The sequence below is a fragment of the Schistocerca americana genome, chromosome X, assembly GCF_021461395.2.
Source record: "Schistocerca americana isolate TAMUIC-IGC-003095 chromosome X, iqSchAmer2.1, whole genome shotgun sequence".
Classification (NCBI taxonomy): Eukaryota; Metazoa; Arthropoda; class Insecta; order Orthoptera; family Acrididae; genus Schistocerca; species Schistocerca americana.
In genome coordinates, this window is record NC_060130.1 from 946,004,199 (window position 1) to 946,021,678 (window position 17,480).

Here is a 17,480-nt window from a genome sequence, read left to right on the forward strand (position 1 = left end):
TCACAAAACTGAAGGTTTAGTGAGTGGCAAGAAATGAATCATAAATATCAAAAATTATACACATTTGTACCATACCTAGCAAATACAAAAAAACAAAACTTATGAATAAGCTCGTGATAAACCACTGTAATGAGGCAACATGTGGCACAGGTGTCCATGAACATTATTCAGGTGAACTGTGCAGTACAGATTCACTGATATTGTCTTCTCTGCAGCCGTAAATGTCCAGGATACCATAACTGCACCTCATGGCAAGTCCTGTCTTCACACCAACAGAATATAAAAGATACCCACTATATAACACTAACTTGCACGAGTGATCGTCAGACATTCAGCATCAGCATGGGAAGTGGTCATCAGGGAGCTCTTTTTGTCACGTGGTTCTCTCCAGCAAAATCCCAAGGCTGATGCAAGGCAGTGCATGATGGAGAGAGACTCCACTACCTCAGTCCACTTTCTTGTGATTGATCCACATGGTCTGCTATTTTCATGGCGGGTGGCAAGCACACATGCTCTGTAGCATGTCAGCACAACACTATTACTGATATCTAATTTAAAAATTGTTGTATTGAACACACAGTGTTCCTTCATTTGTTCAGTACAGCCAACAAAATGAGATTCTATAGGCATAAGATTAGATTAGATTAGATTAATACTTGTTCCATAGATCACGAATACAACACTTCATAATGATGTGGAATGTATCAGATTAATAAAAGATGTCTGTACAAGATATTACATTACACAAAATATTGCATGACACTAATGTTAATAATATGTGGAACGCTTCACGATTTTGCGTGTCATCCTTGCGCAGGGGCCATGCTAATCTTCTCCGTATCGTTCCAATTTTAGTATATGTGCCGCCGAAGTGAGTACAGTTTGTGTTGGCATTAGTAGGCCACCTATAATTTGCAGTCTAGAGCAATGAGCAGAAGCTCTGAAGAAAAAAAAAGAAACTAAATTGAAAGTGTTTTGGTTTGAAGTACCATTAATATTGATGAAATGTAAGTAAAAATTTGTCACAAGATATAAATATTTGTGAATTAGGAGTTTTATATGTTTGTACATTGTGTAAAAATTTAGTCACAGTACCACACTTGAACCAAATCAGAGTATGAATAGAATGTATTTGGAGGTTAACAATGTAAGAATGACCTTGATTTTACAGATATTTGGTTCTTATTTGGAGTGAAACTCCAGTGTTATGTTCTTGAGTAAAGGAGGCAAGAGAGTTGCAAAATACATGCATGGAAAATGCGTATTAAGTAAAAGTAAATACTCATAAAATTTGTTAGTATTATCAATGTTGAATTTAATTGTTGAGTGCTGTCAAAAGCACCCAGTATAACATCTGGACTTCAGTGATTGGCAAAAGGTAGACATGTGTAAAGAAATGTATTTAAATTTGGGGAACTAACTAATTGGTGACATTTTATGCAATGTTCTCATTTCAAGAGAGATAAAGTTCAACAAGGTTGCAGAAAAATAGCTGTTATCACTGTTGTACTGAAATATAAAGACAAGTGTCATATATTTACTTTTTACAGAGAAAGTGAACTCTGTCATTTAACTTTTTAGGCACACTATTCATTTGCCAGAAGCAATGGGTGCATCTGAGACCTTATCAGCATCTTTATTTAATGTTTATTAATGATGGTATGATTAGAAGTGAAAAACAAACTTGAACTATACAATAATGGAATTGGAAAACAGCTGTAACCTTTTCAAAATATTCCTCACAAGATTCAGTTAGGTTGTACACTCCAACACAGAGTCAGTTCAGCATTTTTTTGTTAGACATAAAGTATCATTGTAAGATTTATCTTTTCCTGTGTATTTTGGATGAAGTGCATATCATAAAAAAGTCAGCACTTTCGTTATTATGTAACTATTTTAATCAATGTGATTCGATAGGGCAAAGAGAATTTAAAACACTAGGATTGATACATCTTCCTAACAATAACTTTGAAAATTACCACAAAAGACTGCACACCAGTGGCAGAAGAGGGGTTTTTGCCACTTGACCCATCATTAGCTGCATACCTGCGCTGCAAGTTGGGCTTGTAAATTGCAGAATGCACTCACATGCATTTGGAAGCGATGATTAAACAGTATAAGAGTTTCTCACAAGCATGACACTCACATGTTGCAGAGGACAGAGAAGAAAACTTTAATGGAAGTTCATGACACCTCACCATATTAATGAGTTTCACAAACCTTGATTATGGAGCAGTTCTGCATTATTGTCACCCCTATGACCCTCTCCACAGAATCTGAATTCAAAGATGTCAGCACCAAACTGTAAACCGTCACTTAGAGTGACCAATAATTTAACCCTTAACTGCTCTAGTGGGGTCCTCTAGAACCCCAGGCAATGTGAACAGAACAACAGATGGTGCCTGTGTTCTTGGTAGTCCTCAGTGAAGTGATGCCATTTAACGTGGAATGTTGGATGTGGTGTTTCTGGTAATATTTTGTGAGATAAAGAGAAAGAGGTTTCAGACTACCCCACCAGAGTCTGAATGTAAGTATTTTTTCATTATTTAAATTAGTGTTTTACATGACTGAAGTCTTAGAGTACTCCAAAATGAGGAAAATTTCAATGATAACATCAATTTTTAAGGTTATGTATGTGTGGATTAATTTTCAGAATGGCATCATCAAAGTCATTAACAGGTGTCGAGTTGGAAAGAATAATGACTGATCCTGCATTTTTGCTATCTGATGGGGAGGGCACAGCAGATGAGTATGAATTTATACTAAGTGATCATGATTCCACCTCTGAATTCACACCAGAAAGTAGTTGAGAAGAATCGGATGAAAAGTGTGCGTTAGGCCTTCTGCTGACAAATATTTTTTTGGAAAAAAGCAGTGCAACCAGTGGTCAAAAGAAGCTCCTCCTACATCTTGTACCCATTCTCACAACATAGTTAGTTGCCTTCCAGGCACTAGACTTGAAGCAAAAATGCTTGATTCCACTGACATATTATCTGCTTCGGAATTGTTCATTACTGAAGATTGAGTGTCGTCGTAACTGCCGTATGCTTCACGTCTGCTGTGCAGCAAGCTTCGTTAATTTAAGTATTAACTGTATTTTCTTACTTGTCACTTCTTCTTCAGTGTGTTTTGCTTTTAGGAAGCTTTAATTGTCGAGTGCTAGTAATAGTGTTCCATAGATTTCCTGTTAGTTTTGAATACAGTCAGAGAGAGTCCCTTTAGTCCCAGTAGTGCTAGTGTTTGTTTTCAATACAGTCCAGAGACAGGTAGTGCTATTTTCATTGTTTTCTACAAGAAGTGTCTAGCCACCTTTAGAGAATTAGCAGTCTAGTTAAAAGTTGATTAACTCTCTACAGTAAATTGATTTTTTAGGATGGATAGGATGTGTGACTGCTGTGTACGGACGCAGGAAGAGCTGGCCACTGTTCGCGAACAACTGAACGTGTTGATAGCCGCGGTCAGCCGTCTTCAGGCTGCTGCCTCGGAGTGTGGCAGCAGCGGGTAGTCTGGTGCATCGCATGGTACACCCCAGGTGTTACACGCTTCACCCACTGCCCCTGCTGTCGAGACATCTTCGCGGTTGGGCCACCCTCTCCCCAAGGGGAGTGGCGGGTTCAGCGGCAGTCGTGGCGCACCAGGCGGGGGGTCAATGTGGAGGCTGGCCATGTGGCATCGCCCACTCTGCCTGTGAGTGGACATGTGGCTGCTCCTTCAGCAAGGTCCGAGCAGGCACACGGGGGAGGGGTTTATTAGTTATTGGGAGCTCCAATGTTAGGCAGGTGATGGAGCCCCTTGGGGAAATAGCAGAAAGGTCGGGGAAGGAGGCCAGTGTTCACTCTGTCTGCTTGCGGGGGGGGTGGGGGGGGGGGGGCTCATCCGAGATGTGGGTGGAAGTGGCCCTGCCGGCAGCGATAGAGAGCACTGGGTGCACCCGACTGCAAATTGTTGCTCACGTCAGCACCAATGACTCCTGCTGTCTGGGTTCAGAGTTCATCCTCAGTTTGTACAGGCGGTTGGCGGAACTGGTGAAGGCGGAAAGCCTTGCTCGTGGGGTGGAATCTGAGCTAACTATTTGTAGTATCGTTCCCAGGACCGATCGCGGTCCTCTGGTTTGGAGCCGAGTAGAAGGCTTAAACCAGAGGCTCAGACGATTCTGCGGAGATCTGGGGTGCAAATTTCTCGACCTCCGCTATCGGGTGGAGAAATGTAGGGTCCCCCTGAATAGGTCAGGCGTGCACTACACGCCGGAAGTGGCTGCAAGGGTAGCGGAGTATGTGTGGAGTGCACATGTGGGTTTTTTAGGTTAGAGAATTCCCTCCTTAGGCCCGACAAGATGCCTCCTGAGCCGCAGCAAGGTAGGAGTAGGCAAAATGCAACAGGGAATAACATTATTAATGTGCTAATAGTAAACTGCAGGAGCGTCTATAGAAAGGTCCCAGAACTGCTCTCATTAATAAACGGTCACAATGCCCATATAGTACTAGAGACAGAAAGTTGGCTGAAACCAGACGTAAGCAGTAATGAAATCCTAAACTGAGATTGGAATGTATACCGCAGAGACAGGCTGGACAGTGAAGGGGACGGCGTGTTTATAGTGATAAGAAGTGCTATAGTATCGAAGGAAATTGACGGAGATCCGAAATGTGAAATAATTTGGGTGATGGTCACGGTTAAAGCAGGCTCAGACATGGTAATTGGATGTCTCTATAGGCCCTCTGGCTCAGCAGCTGTTGTGGCTGAGCACCTGAAGGATAATTTGGAAAATATTTCCGGTAGATTTCGCGACCATGTTATAGTTATGGGTGGAGATTTTAATTTGCCAGATATAGACTGGGAGACTCAAACATTCATAACAGGTGGCAGGGACAAAGAATCCAGTGAAATTTTTTAAAGTGCTTTGTCTGAAATCTACCTTGAGCAGTTAAACAGAGAACCGACTCATGGTGATGACATATTAGACCTTCTGGTGACAAACAGACCCGAACTATTTGAAACAGTTAATGCAGAACAGGGAATCAGCGATCATAAAGCGGTTACTGCATTGATGATTCAGCCGTAAATAGAAATATTAAAAAAGGTAGGAAGATTTTTCTGTTTAGCAAAAGTGACAAAAAGCAGATTACAATGTACCTGACGGCTCAACACAAAAGTTTTGTCTCAAGTACAGATAGTGTTGAGGAGCAGTGGACAAAGTTCAAAGCCATCGTACAATAAGCATTAGATGAGTATGTGCCAAGCAAGAGTGTAAGAGATGGAAAAGAGCCGCCGTGGTACAACAACCGAGTTAGAAAATTGCTGCGGAAGCAAAGGGAACTTCACAGCAAACATAAACGTAGCCAAAGCCTTGCAGACAAACAAAAATTATGCGAAGCAAAATGTAGTCTGAGGTGGGCTATGCGAGAGGTGTTCAATGAATTCGAAAGTAAAGTTCTATGTACTGACTTTGCAGAAAATCCTAAGAAATTTTGGTCTTATGGCAAAGCGGTAGGTGGATCAAAACAAAATGTCCAGACACTCAGTGACCAAAATGTTAACGCAACAGAGGATGACAGACTAAAGGCCAAAATACTAAATGTCTTTTCCAAAGCTGTTCCACAGAGGAAGGAAGACTGCATTGCAGTTCCTTCTCTAGATTGCCGCACAGATGGCAAAATGGTAGATATCGAAATAGACGACAGAGGGATAGAGAAACAATTAAAATCGCTCAAAAGAGGAATGGTCGCTGGACTTGATGGGATACCAGTTTGATTTTACACAGAATACATGAAGGAACTTGCCCCCCATCTTGCAGCGGTGTACCGTAGGTCTCTAGAAGAGCGTTGCATTCCAAAGGATTGGAAAAGGGCACAGATCATCCCCGTTTTCAAGAAGGGACGTCGAAGAGATGTGCAGAACTATAGATCTATATCTCTAATGTTGATCAGTTGTAGAATGTTGGAACATGTATTATGTTTGAGTATAATGACTTTTCTGGAAACTAGAAATCTACTCTGTAGGAATCAGCATGGGTTTCGAAAAAGACGATCGTGTGAAACCCAGCTCGTGGTATTCATCCACGAGACTCAGAGGGCCATAGACATGGGTTCCCAGGTAGATGCCGTGTTTCTTGACTTTGGCAAGGCATTCGATACAGTTCCCACAGTCATTTAATGAACAAAGTAAGAACATATGGACTATCAGACCAATTGTGTGATTGGATTGAAGGGTTCCTAGATAACAGAATGCAGCATGTCATTCTCAATGGAGAGAAGTCTTCCAAAGTAAGAGTGATTTCAGGTGTGCTACAGGAGAGTGTCATAGGACCATTGCTATTCACCTTCACAATGACCTTGTGGACTACATCGGAAGTTCACTGAGGCTTTTTGCGGATGATGCTGTGGTATATCAAGAGGTTTTAACAATGGAAAATAGTACTGAAATGCAGGAGGATCTGCAGTGAATTGATGCATGGTGCAGGGAATGGCAATTGAATCTCAATGTAGACAAGTGTAATGTGCTGTGAATACATAGAAAAAAATATCCCTTATCATTTAGCTACAATATAGCAGGTCAGCGTCTGGAAGCAGTTAATTCCATAAATTATCTGGGAGTACGCATTAGAAGTGATTTAAAATGGAATGATCCTATAAAGTTGATCATCGGTAAAGCAGATGCCAGACTGAGATTCATTGGAAGAATTCTAAGGGAATGCAATCCAAAAACAAAGGAAGTAGGTTACAGTACACTTGTTCGCCCACTGCTTGAATACTGCTCAGCAGTGTGGGATCCATGCCAGATAGTGTTGATAGAAGAGATAGAGAAGATCCAACGGAGAGCAGCACGCTTTGTTACAGGATCATTTAGTAATCGCGAAAGTGTTACGGAGATGATAGATAAACTCCAGTGGAAGACTCTGCAGGAGAGATGCTCAGTAGCTTGGTACGGGCTTTTGTTGAAATTTCGAGAACATACCTTCACCGAGGAGTCAAGCAGTATATTGCTCCCTCCTACGTATATCTTGCAAAGAGACCATGAGGATAAAATCAGAGAGATTAGAGCCCACACAGAAACCTACCGACAATTCTTCTTTCCATGAACAATACGAAACTGGAATAGAAGAGAGAACCGATAGAGGTACTCAAGGTACCCTCCGCCACACACCATCAGGTGGCTTGCGGAGTATGGATGTAGATTTAGATGTAGATGTAGATTTATTATGATACAACTTATACTAACCAATATATAACATAAGAAGTGGATATACAATTAATATGCCATAACTGTTACAAATATCTTGGTCCTGTCTACTTCAACAAATTACCGGAAAATGCCTACACAGTTCCAGTAAATAAATTTAAAACTAGTGTTTGACGGTTGACAAAAAGTAAAGTAATTTACTCTGCTCAAGATTTCCTTGAGTATGTGACAGATGACTCACTTCCCTTATGAGAATGAACAATAAGTTAAATGCTAACTATACATATGCTACATTGTGCAACTATTTCATTACTGTTCCATGTACTTATTGTTAATTATCTGTTTGATTATTTATTTGTCATTCACTGAACTATGTAATTCATTTATCTTGTAATTGATCTGTTAGGAAACTTTTTGTTGTTATTGACATTTGCATAAACATGCATTGTATGCATCTTGGATTGTTACATTGTAGTTAATGACATTTGTCCACGTTTATAGTATTACTATTGTTATTATTGTGTTAACACTGATGAAACCAATTGCATATAAATATGCCCAAAGGTGGAATAAAACATTTGTAATTATTTGTATTTACCCTCACTTGTTTTGGTAGAGGTTTTAATCAATTTCATATTAATTACTTTTTTCTGCTTTCCCTCTCTGCCTGCTAGTTCTGTGGACATTATTATGCATACAGACAAAACTTTCCCTGCAGCATATTAATTTGGACCTAACTGTTTTTGAAATTGAGAGTGATTGTGCACTTAAATTTGAGTGCATAATTTGAAAAGAAATATATCTTTACGAGTATCTTTCATGCTAAAGAACTGAATAATTATTCAATCAGTTACTCCCTCTTACATTTGAAATACAATTTTCATAAAACAAAAAATTTTGCTAAAAGTTTGATTGATTTAAAATCACTTACTCCTCAGAGTAATAAAATTCTTTTACTCCTATAAATAGCTTGGATGAATTTTGCTTGAAATTTTGTGAGTTTTGTGATACACTTCTTGTTAGCTAATACTACAATAGTTTTCTTAAGGACTAGAAATAATATTCTCCAATGTTATAGTCCTCAAAATAAAGAGAAGCTGCCACAGAAAGGCAATTGGCACCTATCACAAAAGGGACATAAAAATATTGACCAGATGGAAGAAGAACTGAACTCTTTTTCAGCAAGTGATGACCAGGCATTTTGACTATGAACTACATGCAAAGTGATGCTAACACCTTCAGACTGAATGTAACACTTCTGGTCAAATCACTACATATTCTGCAGTCACTGTTAAATTCTAAATTCTATTATTTAATTTCCAGTGCTATCTATAATACATATCACTTGTATGATGATGCATTGCCACTATGACCTAACATGGGCCTTAACAGGGAGAAAGTGCAGCCACAATTTGTGAGGAGGCTGTACATGCTGAGAATGCCTCATGTGGGACTTAGCAATTTTCCATGCAAACAGTTTTCTTTTTGTTGACTGTACAGTAATCTGAAGTGTGGTGAGGATTATTTGCTGGATGTGCCACTGAGGATGTGTACCCAAATTTAACCCTGTACAGAATGATGTTTTTTAGTGTATAACTTAAATGAGTGGTGCAATTCAGCCATTTCATGCATGTATTTACTTACATTTCTGCAGGCAATTTATATGGGTGGTACACGGAGCCCTGTAATAAACACACAATCATCACTTAGAAATTTCTCATTCAGATATTTACAATCAAAGACTCATAAATGGTAAGACAGACATTATTTAAACTGCTAAAGTACTACAACAATGATAATACAATATTTTTACATAAAAATATTTGTCTCATGGCACATACTGAATAATATGACTGTCTGATGCTTCATGGTCATTCAAAAATATTAGGAAACTAAATTTTTTCACTTACTGGTAATTCTTTATATTAATAAAACAAACATTCAGAATGAGAAATCTCAAAGAAATTTTGTTATTACTTTCCAGATTATCATTTAGCAGCCTGTTACTATGTACTATGCCATAAATGAAACTTTCTAGTACTGAATGAGTCCATTTCATATCCCTTGTCCATTTTAGGTAATACATGAAGATCATTCACAAGATTGTGAAATGACTGCTCAGTGTCCTTAATGTGGGTAATTATTGCAAATTGTTTCTGTGCCAGCACTTTTGCGTTCATGGATTTTTTAAAGTGTTAACCAGTTTGGCCTACACGGAGGCTTTGCACATATTACCCACTGTTTGTAAATGCCTACTTGTATGTATTTATCTGTCTATGAGGTTTTGTCTTAAATGTGTGTTGCAGTTTGTCATATGTTGCGAAAGTAATGCCAGTTGTTATTTTTTTTTTTTTTGAAAATATTTGCTATTATGTAGGAAAGTTTGCTTGTAAATGGCATGCAAGCAATGTTTCTTTTTCATTTTCTTTATAGCTATTGGTTTATTAGGTTTTTTTTCTGTGTGAGATTGCCAGTATGTCATCACAACCATTTACTGAAGCTGTTTTCTTGATTGTACTGAGTGCATTGTGATGTGCATATTTATACAGTAGTATATTTTGGTTGTGTTAACTAGATTGCTGTGTATGATGGTGTGTGTTGTTGCTGTTTTTCTGTGGGCTCTTGTGTTCTTTGTTGATTTACAGGTGTCTGTTTTTTATTCAACAGTAGATTTTACTGTTCTGTTCTGTCTACTAAGTGTATTGAGTATATTGTTAGTAACTTAAATAATCTACCAAGAGTAATGTATCATCATAACATAATAATTATAATAGATAATCTTATCCAGAGAGGTAGATTTTATTGAAAGGGCATTTTTTTGCGTCTGGTGGATAATATATATATATATATATATATATATATATATATATATATATATATATATATATATATACATACATATATTGGTAACTGTACATGTTAAGCTTCAGCACATTGCAGAGGATAATCACCACATTCCCCACAAATAAGATATTGTCCATTAACCACTGCAACCATCTTGTTATGCACTGAAAAAGTACTAAATCAGAGGAAATAAAATATGAAGAGCAAACTATGAGGGAGACAGAGTAAGATGGCAAGGAACAGGAACAGAGAAAATGTAGAGTAAAAGAGGAGTTACTTGGTTACATTTAGCTGGCATGAGATGAATAATATAAAGGAGTGTAATCATGTTTTATTGTTGATATAGTGGTTTTCATCATAGACAAGGATATTGTCAGGAGTGCCCCAAGGAAGTGTGGGAGAACTGCTTTTGTTCTCTCTTTACATAAATGATCTGAATGATAGGGTGAGCAGCAGTCTGCAGCTGTTTGCTGATGATGCTGAGTGTACAGAAAAGTGTCATCATTGAGTGACTGTAGGAGGATACAGAATGACTTAGAATTTCTATTTGGTGAAGAGAATGGCAGCTTTCTCTAAATGTGGAAAAATGTAAATTAATGCAGATGAGAAGGAAAAGCAAGGCAGTAATGTTCAAATACAATGTTAGTGATATGCTACTTGATATAGTCGTGTTGATTAAACATCTAAGCTGAATGTTGCAAAGCTACATGCAATGGAATGAGCATGTAAGATTGGTATTAGAGAAGGCACATGTTAGACATCACTTTATTGGGAGAGTTCTAGGAAAGTTCAGCTCACTTATAAAGGAGATTGTGTATAGAACACTAGTGTAACACAATCTTATGAGTTGTTTGAGTGTTTGGGATCCCCACAAGATCAGATAATAGAAAGACATCAAAGCAATTCAGAGGCATGCTGCCGAATTTGTGACTGGTATGTGTAATCAACATGTAAGTATTATGGAGACACCTTGTGAACTCAAATAGGAATCCCGGGGGAGATAATGACATTCTTTTTGTGAAACATTTCTGAGAAAAGTTAGAGAACCACCCTTTGCAGCTGACATCTGGATGATTCTACTACCATTGAAGTACATTTTATGAAAGAACCATAAGGGCTCATAAAGAGGTGTATAGACAGCAGGTTTTCCCTTACTCCATATTCAAGTGTAACAGGAAATGGAATGACTAGTAGTGGTACAAAATACCCTTTTCCATGCACTGTGTGGTGTCCTCCTGAGTGTGTGTGTCTGAATGTAGATGTATATTTATTAAGTATTTATGATTTCCATGTTTTCATTGATGTATAACCTGACCCATTCCACATTTCTCAAGTTTCTCCTTCCTGATGAGATCTACAGAACAGGGTGAATGAATGAATGGGTGGATATGGGGAGCAGGGATGGCAGAAAGTTTAGTGAAAGATTATGTAAAGTCTGTTGATAGAATCTATTATGTGCAGTGATGTAAATAACAGAACAATACATGATGTCTATATGGGGTATCACCAAATACCTTCACACACTGGTGTGTGTGTGTGTGTGTGTGTGTGTGTGTGTGTGTGTGTGTGTGTGTGTGTGCGTGGAGAATGGTATTTACCTGAGTGTTTTAAGGTGGCAGTGATATTTTGTTGCACTCAGACCATGAATTCTGCTAGGTAGCAAAATGAAGACAGATATTTATGATGCTGTGGTATCAATTTAGGAATATGTTTTCTATATTTGTATAATAATGCTCCTGTACACAAGAAACCATTGCATCAAGTGTATTTTGTGGACTATGGACACAAATTTTCCTTTACAGTATTACTTCCAAAGAAAAAGTACACCGTGAAAATTAAATGCTTTAATATTGGCCAAAGGATGTTCCATACAAAATTACTTATATAGTTGATCATCATGGGGATGAAGAAAAATGGATGTCCATAGGGCTTTACTCAATTACTGTATGTAAATTACTTTACTTTTCGTCAAAGATTTGAGTATAGTGTCCTGTTAGTGTAGATGAGTCAAAGAAGATTTGTGTTCTTTTTCGGTAAAATAATTTATGTAGTTGTATCATGCTGTACAGTTAAATATTATGGAAAATTCCACCCAGAAGAAGTAATAATGTTTTCTTACCCTCGATAGTCTCAGGATTGTTGTATGTCACAATCACGTTCACTCCAGTTTTCCAAACTTCAGCTAGAGTTGAATTGTAGCTTACGCTGTTGAATGGCGACATAAAGTGGCCGAGTACTGAATATACCATTGAAAGAAGCAGGCAGCGATTGCCAGCAGGCCCTTCAAAGTCATGTATATCAAGGACGATTATCTCAGAATGTGCCTTCTTCAGATAAGCTTTAATTTCTTCTAATATATCTCTCACAGCATCAACATTAACTATTTGCCTATATCTGAAAAACAAATATAGGTGTTTCATTGAAGACAAGATTTGTAAAATATCTACCTTTACAGAAAAATGTGTTGGTTAGTACAATTATTCTCTAAGTACAGTATTTCTTCATGGTTTTTGTGAACTCCCCACCAAATAATGTAAACTTATTTTCAGTGGTAGTTCGAACATAGGGAAATGAAATATCTGCTATCTCATTCTGTCCAACTTCATTATTTAATAGAATTCCAGTATGTTTGTGGGGAAGAAACACTGCAATGAGCCTATACTCCCAACTGAAATGAAGAGTGTGACAATCTGCTTGTTGTAATACTAATGTTGATGAAAAGTGAAAGAATTTATTGGTATTTGACTAGAGGCAAATAATGTAGCCCTAAACTTGTTTTACTCTGCACTTCCACTTTATAACTTTGGTTAGAGTGATGTCTATTGAATGAAAAGTAGTTATAATTGTTTTACTTCTGCTTCATATATTTGTATTTACTTATAATTGGTTTCAGAAATTTGGGCAGCAAAATATTCCTTGCAGTCATCAATATAAGATTTAATTAAATAAGCAGTTTGGCTTCTCAGTTAGTAAACATACATATATTTCTTTTAAATCAAACAATTATATTTAACTGTGAAGTGAACCTGTGAATGATACACTGATAGCTAATAGCAAAATCACTACAAAACAACAAATGCAGAATAATAAATCAATGTAAGAAAACGCAGATGTTGAACAGTTTGCCATTCACTGTGAGTTACAGTATCATTGGCATGCCATGAAAGGTCCCTTTCCTCCATGCTGTCAAAAAAAAATGTACTTAGCCATCACTCACATGATCCAGATGATTTGAAATACAAATGATTCAGGTACATGACATAACTCTGGCACTAGCATTTAAAGAAAAATTGGCCGTGATAAAACTATTGCACTCCAGCACTCATGAAATAGATTTTAGTTGTCACCAGTCTAGTTTAGACCCATGAGCAAATGTTAACTTGCTGATGATAACACTTACACAATATGATTGGTCTCAGATTATCTCCTGGACTGGAAGGAATACAGTGTTTACAGTTACTACTTTATGATGAAACTGTTCCCTGCAATAGACTCAAAAGCACAGGAAAACCTTTGATCATCAATTCAAAAGTGCGAGAGTAAAATAGACATGCAAAATCAAACACTTCAGTTTCCAGTGTCATAGTGTGATTTATTTTAACAAACATTGCCAAGTGTGTTTCTTCAAACAGCATCAGACTATCAGCTTCACTATCTAGTGCAAGTCTGCAACTGAAAATCCATAGATTTATACATTAGATTAAAATAATTATGTATCAAAATCTGAAAAGCTAATAAAGCTCTGTGCTTGTAAAAGAAGACATAATTGCATTTTCATAGTAATATTCTGCAGATAATAAATAATTCTGCTGATCACTATGGATAACAATACTTGTTGAACTCTACCACTGGTAAACACCAAAAATATCACCACCATTCTGTATTTCTGAGGTTGTTAGAAAATCCTGCCTGTTTCAGAAGAGGGTCTACAACTGGCCCTCTACCACTAATAGAACTTTTCTAAAATTGCAGCACTTTTGCAAGACATTTTGTGTTATGTTTCTGATCTAATCTTCAAAGAAAATGGAAAACATTCTGTCATTTATCCCAGTCAGTTTCAGGAACAGAATGCAGTGTGCTTTGTGAAGGTTAGGGTAGGTAAAATCTAGAAGGCTGAGCATCCTACCATTCACAGGGACTGATCACACCCAGTACAAAAGTTCACATTTTGCATATCCTTATGCCAATGACATCTAAGAACATGTCTCAAGGTGCAATGATCTCTCACACAAACTTAATGTACATTTCAGTTAGGGCAGTTTACTGCTGTCAAAACCTGAAACAGTAGGATCACAGACCAATAGCAGCAAATTTAAAACTTGTCAGGGAAAACATTGGTGTTGTTTGCCCACTCATTCAGTTAGATTCTCCTATGGAGTGAGTGATCAGTGAATCAAAAAAAGCGGCAGTAGCTCTTCAGACCCAAAATGTCTCTCCAACAGCAACAGTGAGCTGAACAAAGATTGCAGGGCAGGCCACTGCAACTGTTTCTCAAGCAATATGCTGAATTAATCACTGTGGTGTAGACATAGATCATTATAGTAAGAAAGTCTCTCAAACTGCAGAAAAATACACTTTACATGATGTGTATTTTTTTTCGTTTGCATACCTTATTGTTGTGAACAGCTTTCACCAACTACAAAAACAATAGAAAATGAAGAACCCTCAGTTCTTCAGAATGTTATGTTAACACAGCAAAAATATTTTTATTTCTTTTTATTTATTTATTTATATTCCTTTTATTTCTGCTCTTGATCTGATAAACATCTTACAAGAAGCACTGTGCAGCTCACCTGGGTGTGAGAAAGCACCAAGCAACTGACTCACAAGAACTAATGATCTCCATTCGCCATGCCTCAGCTGCTCTTGACTCCGCACCAATGGGGTGAGGGAGTGAGCTAGCCCCCTGTAAGCCCCTCTCTGCTTGTCTGTCACTCCAAGGTGACTCGGGAAGCACCTCACTCATTGTGCTCTTAGCTCTCTCACTGATTCAGTTTGCAGTCCAACCTAATTTCTTCTTTACACTATTCTTCACCTGAGTTTGGCTTGTTATGGACATTTTTTAGTACAGTAAGAATGATATGTATTATTAAATTAATATATTAGTGCATCTATAGATTACTGAATACACTACATGTATATTTGTTCTCATTTTAATTTTTCACTGTTTCAAACTGCATCTTAATAGTCACTATTTTAGTTTTTCGATACGACATAAATTTCAATGCTGCAGGATGTAAGCCAATCACACTGCATTTGCTTAGGAGAACTTTGAGTGATATACAGTATAATTTTACCGAACTGGATAAATAAAGAAAAATGCCATTACTGGCAGCAGATAATATAATGTACTTCTAACTCTTCATTACACATGAAGTGACATTTAAAGTCTAAGCAGACAACACTACTTCTCAAAGGGTATGGATCAGGAAGCCGACCAAAATCACAGTCATCTGATGATAATTTACAGGTATTCAAGAAATTGTTTTTCATCAATCATTCTCACAGAAACCTGCTTCCCCTTCACATGAAGTTCTCCTTCCAAGAAGTCAAAGTGACTATTTCTGTTTGCAAGAACTGAAAAGTAAATTTGTCAATGTTGTGAAGCTAATAATTTAAATTAAATTATTGGCATTTGATACATACTATTTTAACCAATTCATAAATATGCTTTGATTAATTATAGTTTAAAAATTTGAAAAATGTTATCAAACTCTCTTATTCCCAGTTATTTGGTAAAATAGAAAGTAATTTGATTGCTGTAAAGGCAATGAAAGATGGATAATACTAGTTTCTATGTACTCCCAGCACATTTTGTAGATGAGAAGACTCAAAGTTGTACTTTCTTGAGCGCTACCAGCCTGGAGAAAGACACATCGCAAAATTGTTTCAAATTGGTTAAAAGCTGTTATTATCAAATATAATATCAAATCTACCTTAATAGTGTACAATGTTTCAGACGTGAAATAAGCTGTCGTACTTTTGAACCTTCCAAATGTCCTATGCATTGTGTAACACCCAATACAAAATTAAATACAGAAAACAATTGATGAAATCAAAGAAGCAGTTATATTTTTCAAGAGTTGATTTGCCTTAAGCATAGTGCTGAAATACAAGAAAATTAAAAAAAGAACAATCACCAACTAATTACCACAGTAACATTTTGGATTTTTTGTGTTTGGATGGAATTTATTGATTGAATCAGGCTGCTCCCAGGAAGGACCTGCAGCAATTGTTGAACTAGACAAATATTTATCTGAAGCATATTTGCCTACAAGTAGTGACCTTTTAAACTTGTGGGGATCCAGATAACTGTTGTACCAAACACTTCACCAATTGGTTAGGGAAAGATTATGTATACCAGCTATTTTGATGCCATGTGAGCATAGATTTTCAAAAGGAGGACAGATCTGCACTTTTGGTAAAACTGGTCTAATTTTGTTTAAAATTATAAAAATGATTAGATCCTTCATCTTACGCACATACATTGCAAAGCTGATTGTAAACAACAATTGTAGATGTGCTTTTCCAAGTTCACTAGGCACAATTCATTAATGATGTTCTTCCAGATGTTATGATGAGTTGTTGCTTCCATTTTATGCGTAAAAAAGAAACAACTGCTCATCAGGACACTCAGAAACACATGCTTAAGTAACTGTATACAATTTCAGGGAGTGGAAAACTAGTTTTAATTGTACTGCAGTTTTATACTGTATTTTGTTTTCGATAAAATTGTCAAAAAGTAACAAGAAAGAGATTTATTTTTATAATTTTCCTCTTTGATAAAAATATTCAGAATCCTGTTGTAATACTGAAGGCAAAATGTGGGAAATTTTGCTAATTTTAAAACTAGAAGGAACATAATGAAAAATTATTGATGCACTTTCAATGTTCTTTCAAAACAGGATAAAAGAGAAAAAAATTCTGGTATGGTTACCATGAACAGAAAAGGCAAGATGCCTTCCTTTCACGTATTTTAATAAGTGAAAAGTGAGCGGTGAGTCATAAAAATGAGCTACTTCATTCCAGTGAGTGAGTGGCTCTGATGTGGCCCCTGAAAAAGAATGATTTTTGAATCTCTCTCCCCCCCTCTCTCTCCACTTCTCCATTCCACAACGTTTCGAGAAATTTCTTTCTATCACCTTGGACACATGGCCCTATAGTATGTATGGGCATTAATGAAAAATAAAGCAAACAGTACACAAAAAGGATGATGTCTCTTCAAATTTAATGCCAATTACATAACAGTGGCACTAGTAGTGTCACTATGAGGGTGCAAATCAGGTTTGTTTTTCATAGATGCTGTAGTAGCTGTCAACATTAGTTACTTTTAAGAGTGGACATAGTGGATTGATGTAAGTTAAGGTGTTTAATATGACAAAGATTCCATTATCAGTAGCTCACTGAGATTGAACAAGGTTATGTAATGGGGCTACAAGAAACTGGATGTTCCTTCTTCA

General features: G+C 37.1%; 1 protein-coding gene and 1 non-coding gene across 2 annotated transcripts in view; both read right to left on the reverse strand.

Annotated features, from left to right (window-relative positions):
* Positions 1-17,480, reverse strand: part of LOC124556553 — a 99,350-nt gene that overhangs the window by 23,204 nt on the left and 58,666 nt on the right. The window contains exons 5-6 of the mRNA XM_047130513.1: positions 12,140-12,414; positions 8,821-8,858 (exon numbers count right to left, since the gene is read on the reverse strand). Of these exons, the coding sequence (XP_046986469.1) occupies positions 8,836-8,858; positions 12,140-12,414 (298 nt within the window). The 3' untranslated portion in view covers positions 8,821-8,835. The remainder of the gene's footprint in view (positions 1-8,820; positions 8,859-12,139; positions 12,415-17,480) is intronic.
* LOC124557477 lies at positions 773-879 on the reverse strand. The gene has a single exon (XR_006968735.1). It is a non-coding gene; the product is annotated as a U6 spliceosomal RNA (small nuclear RNA).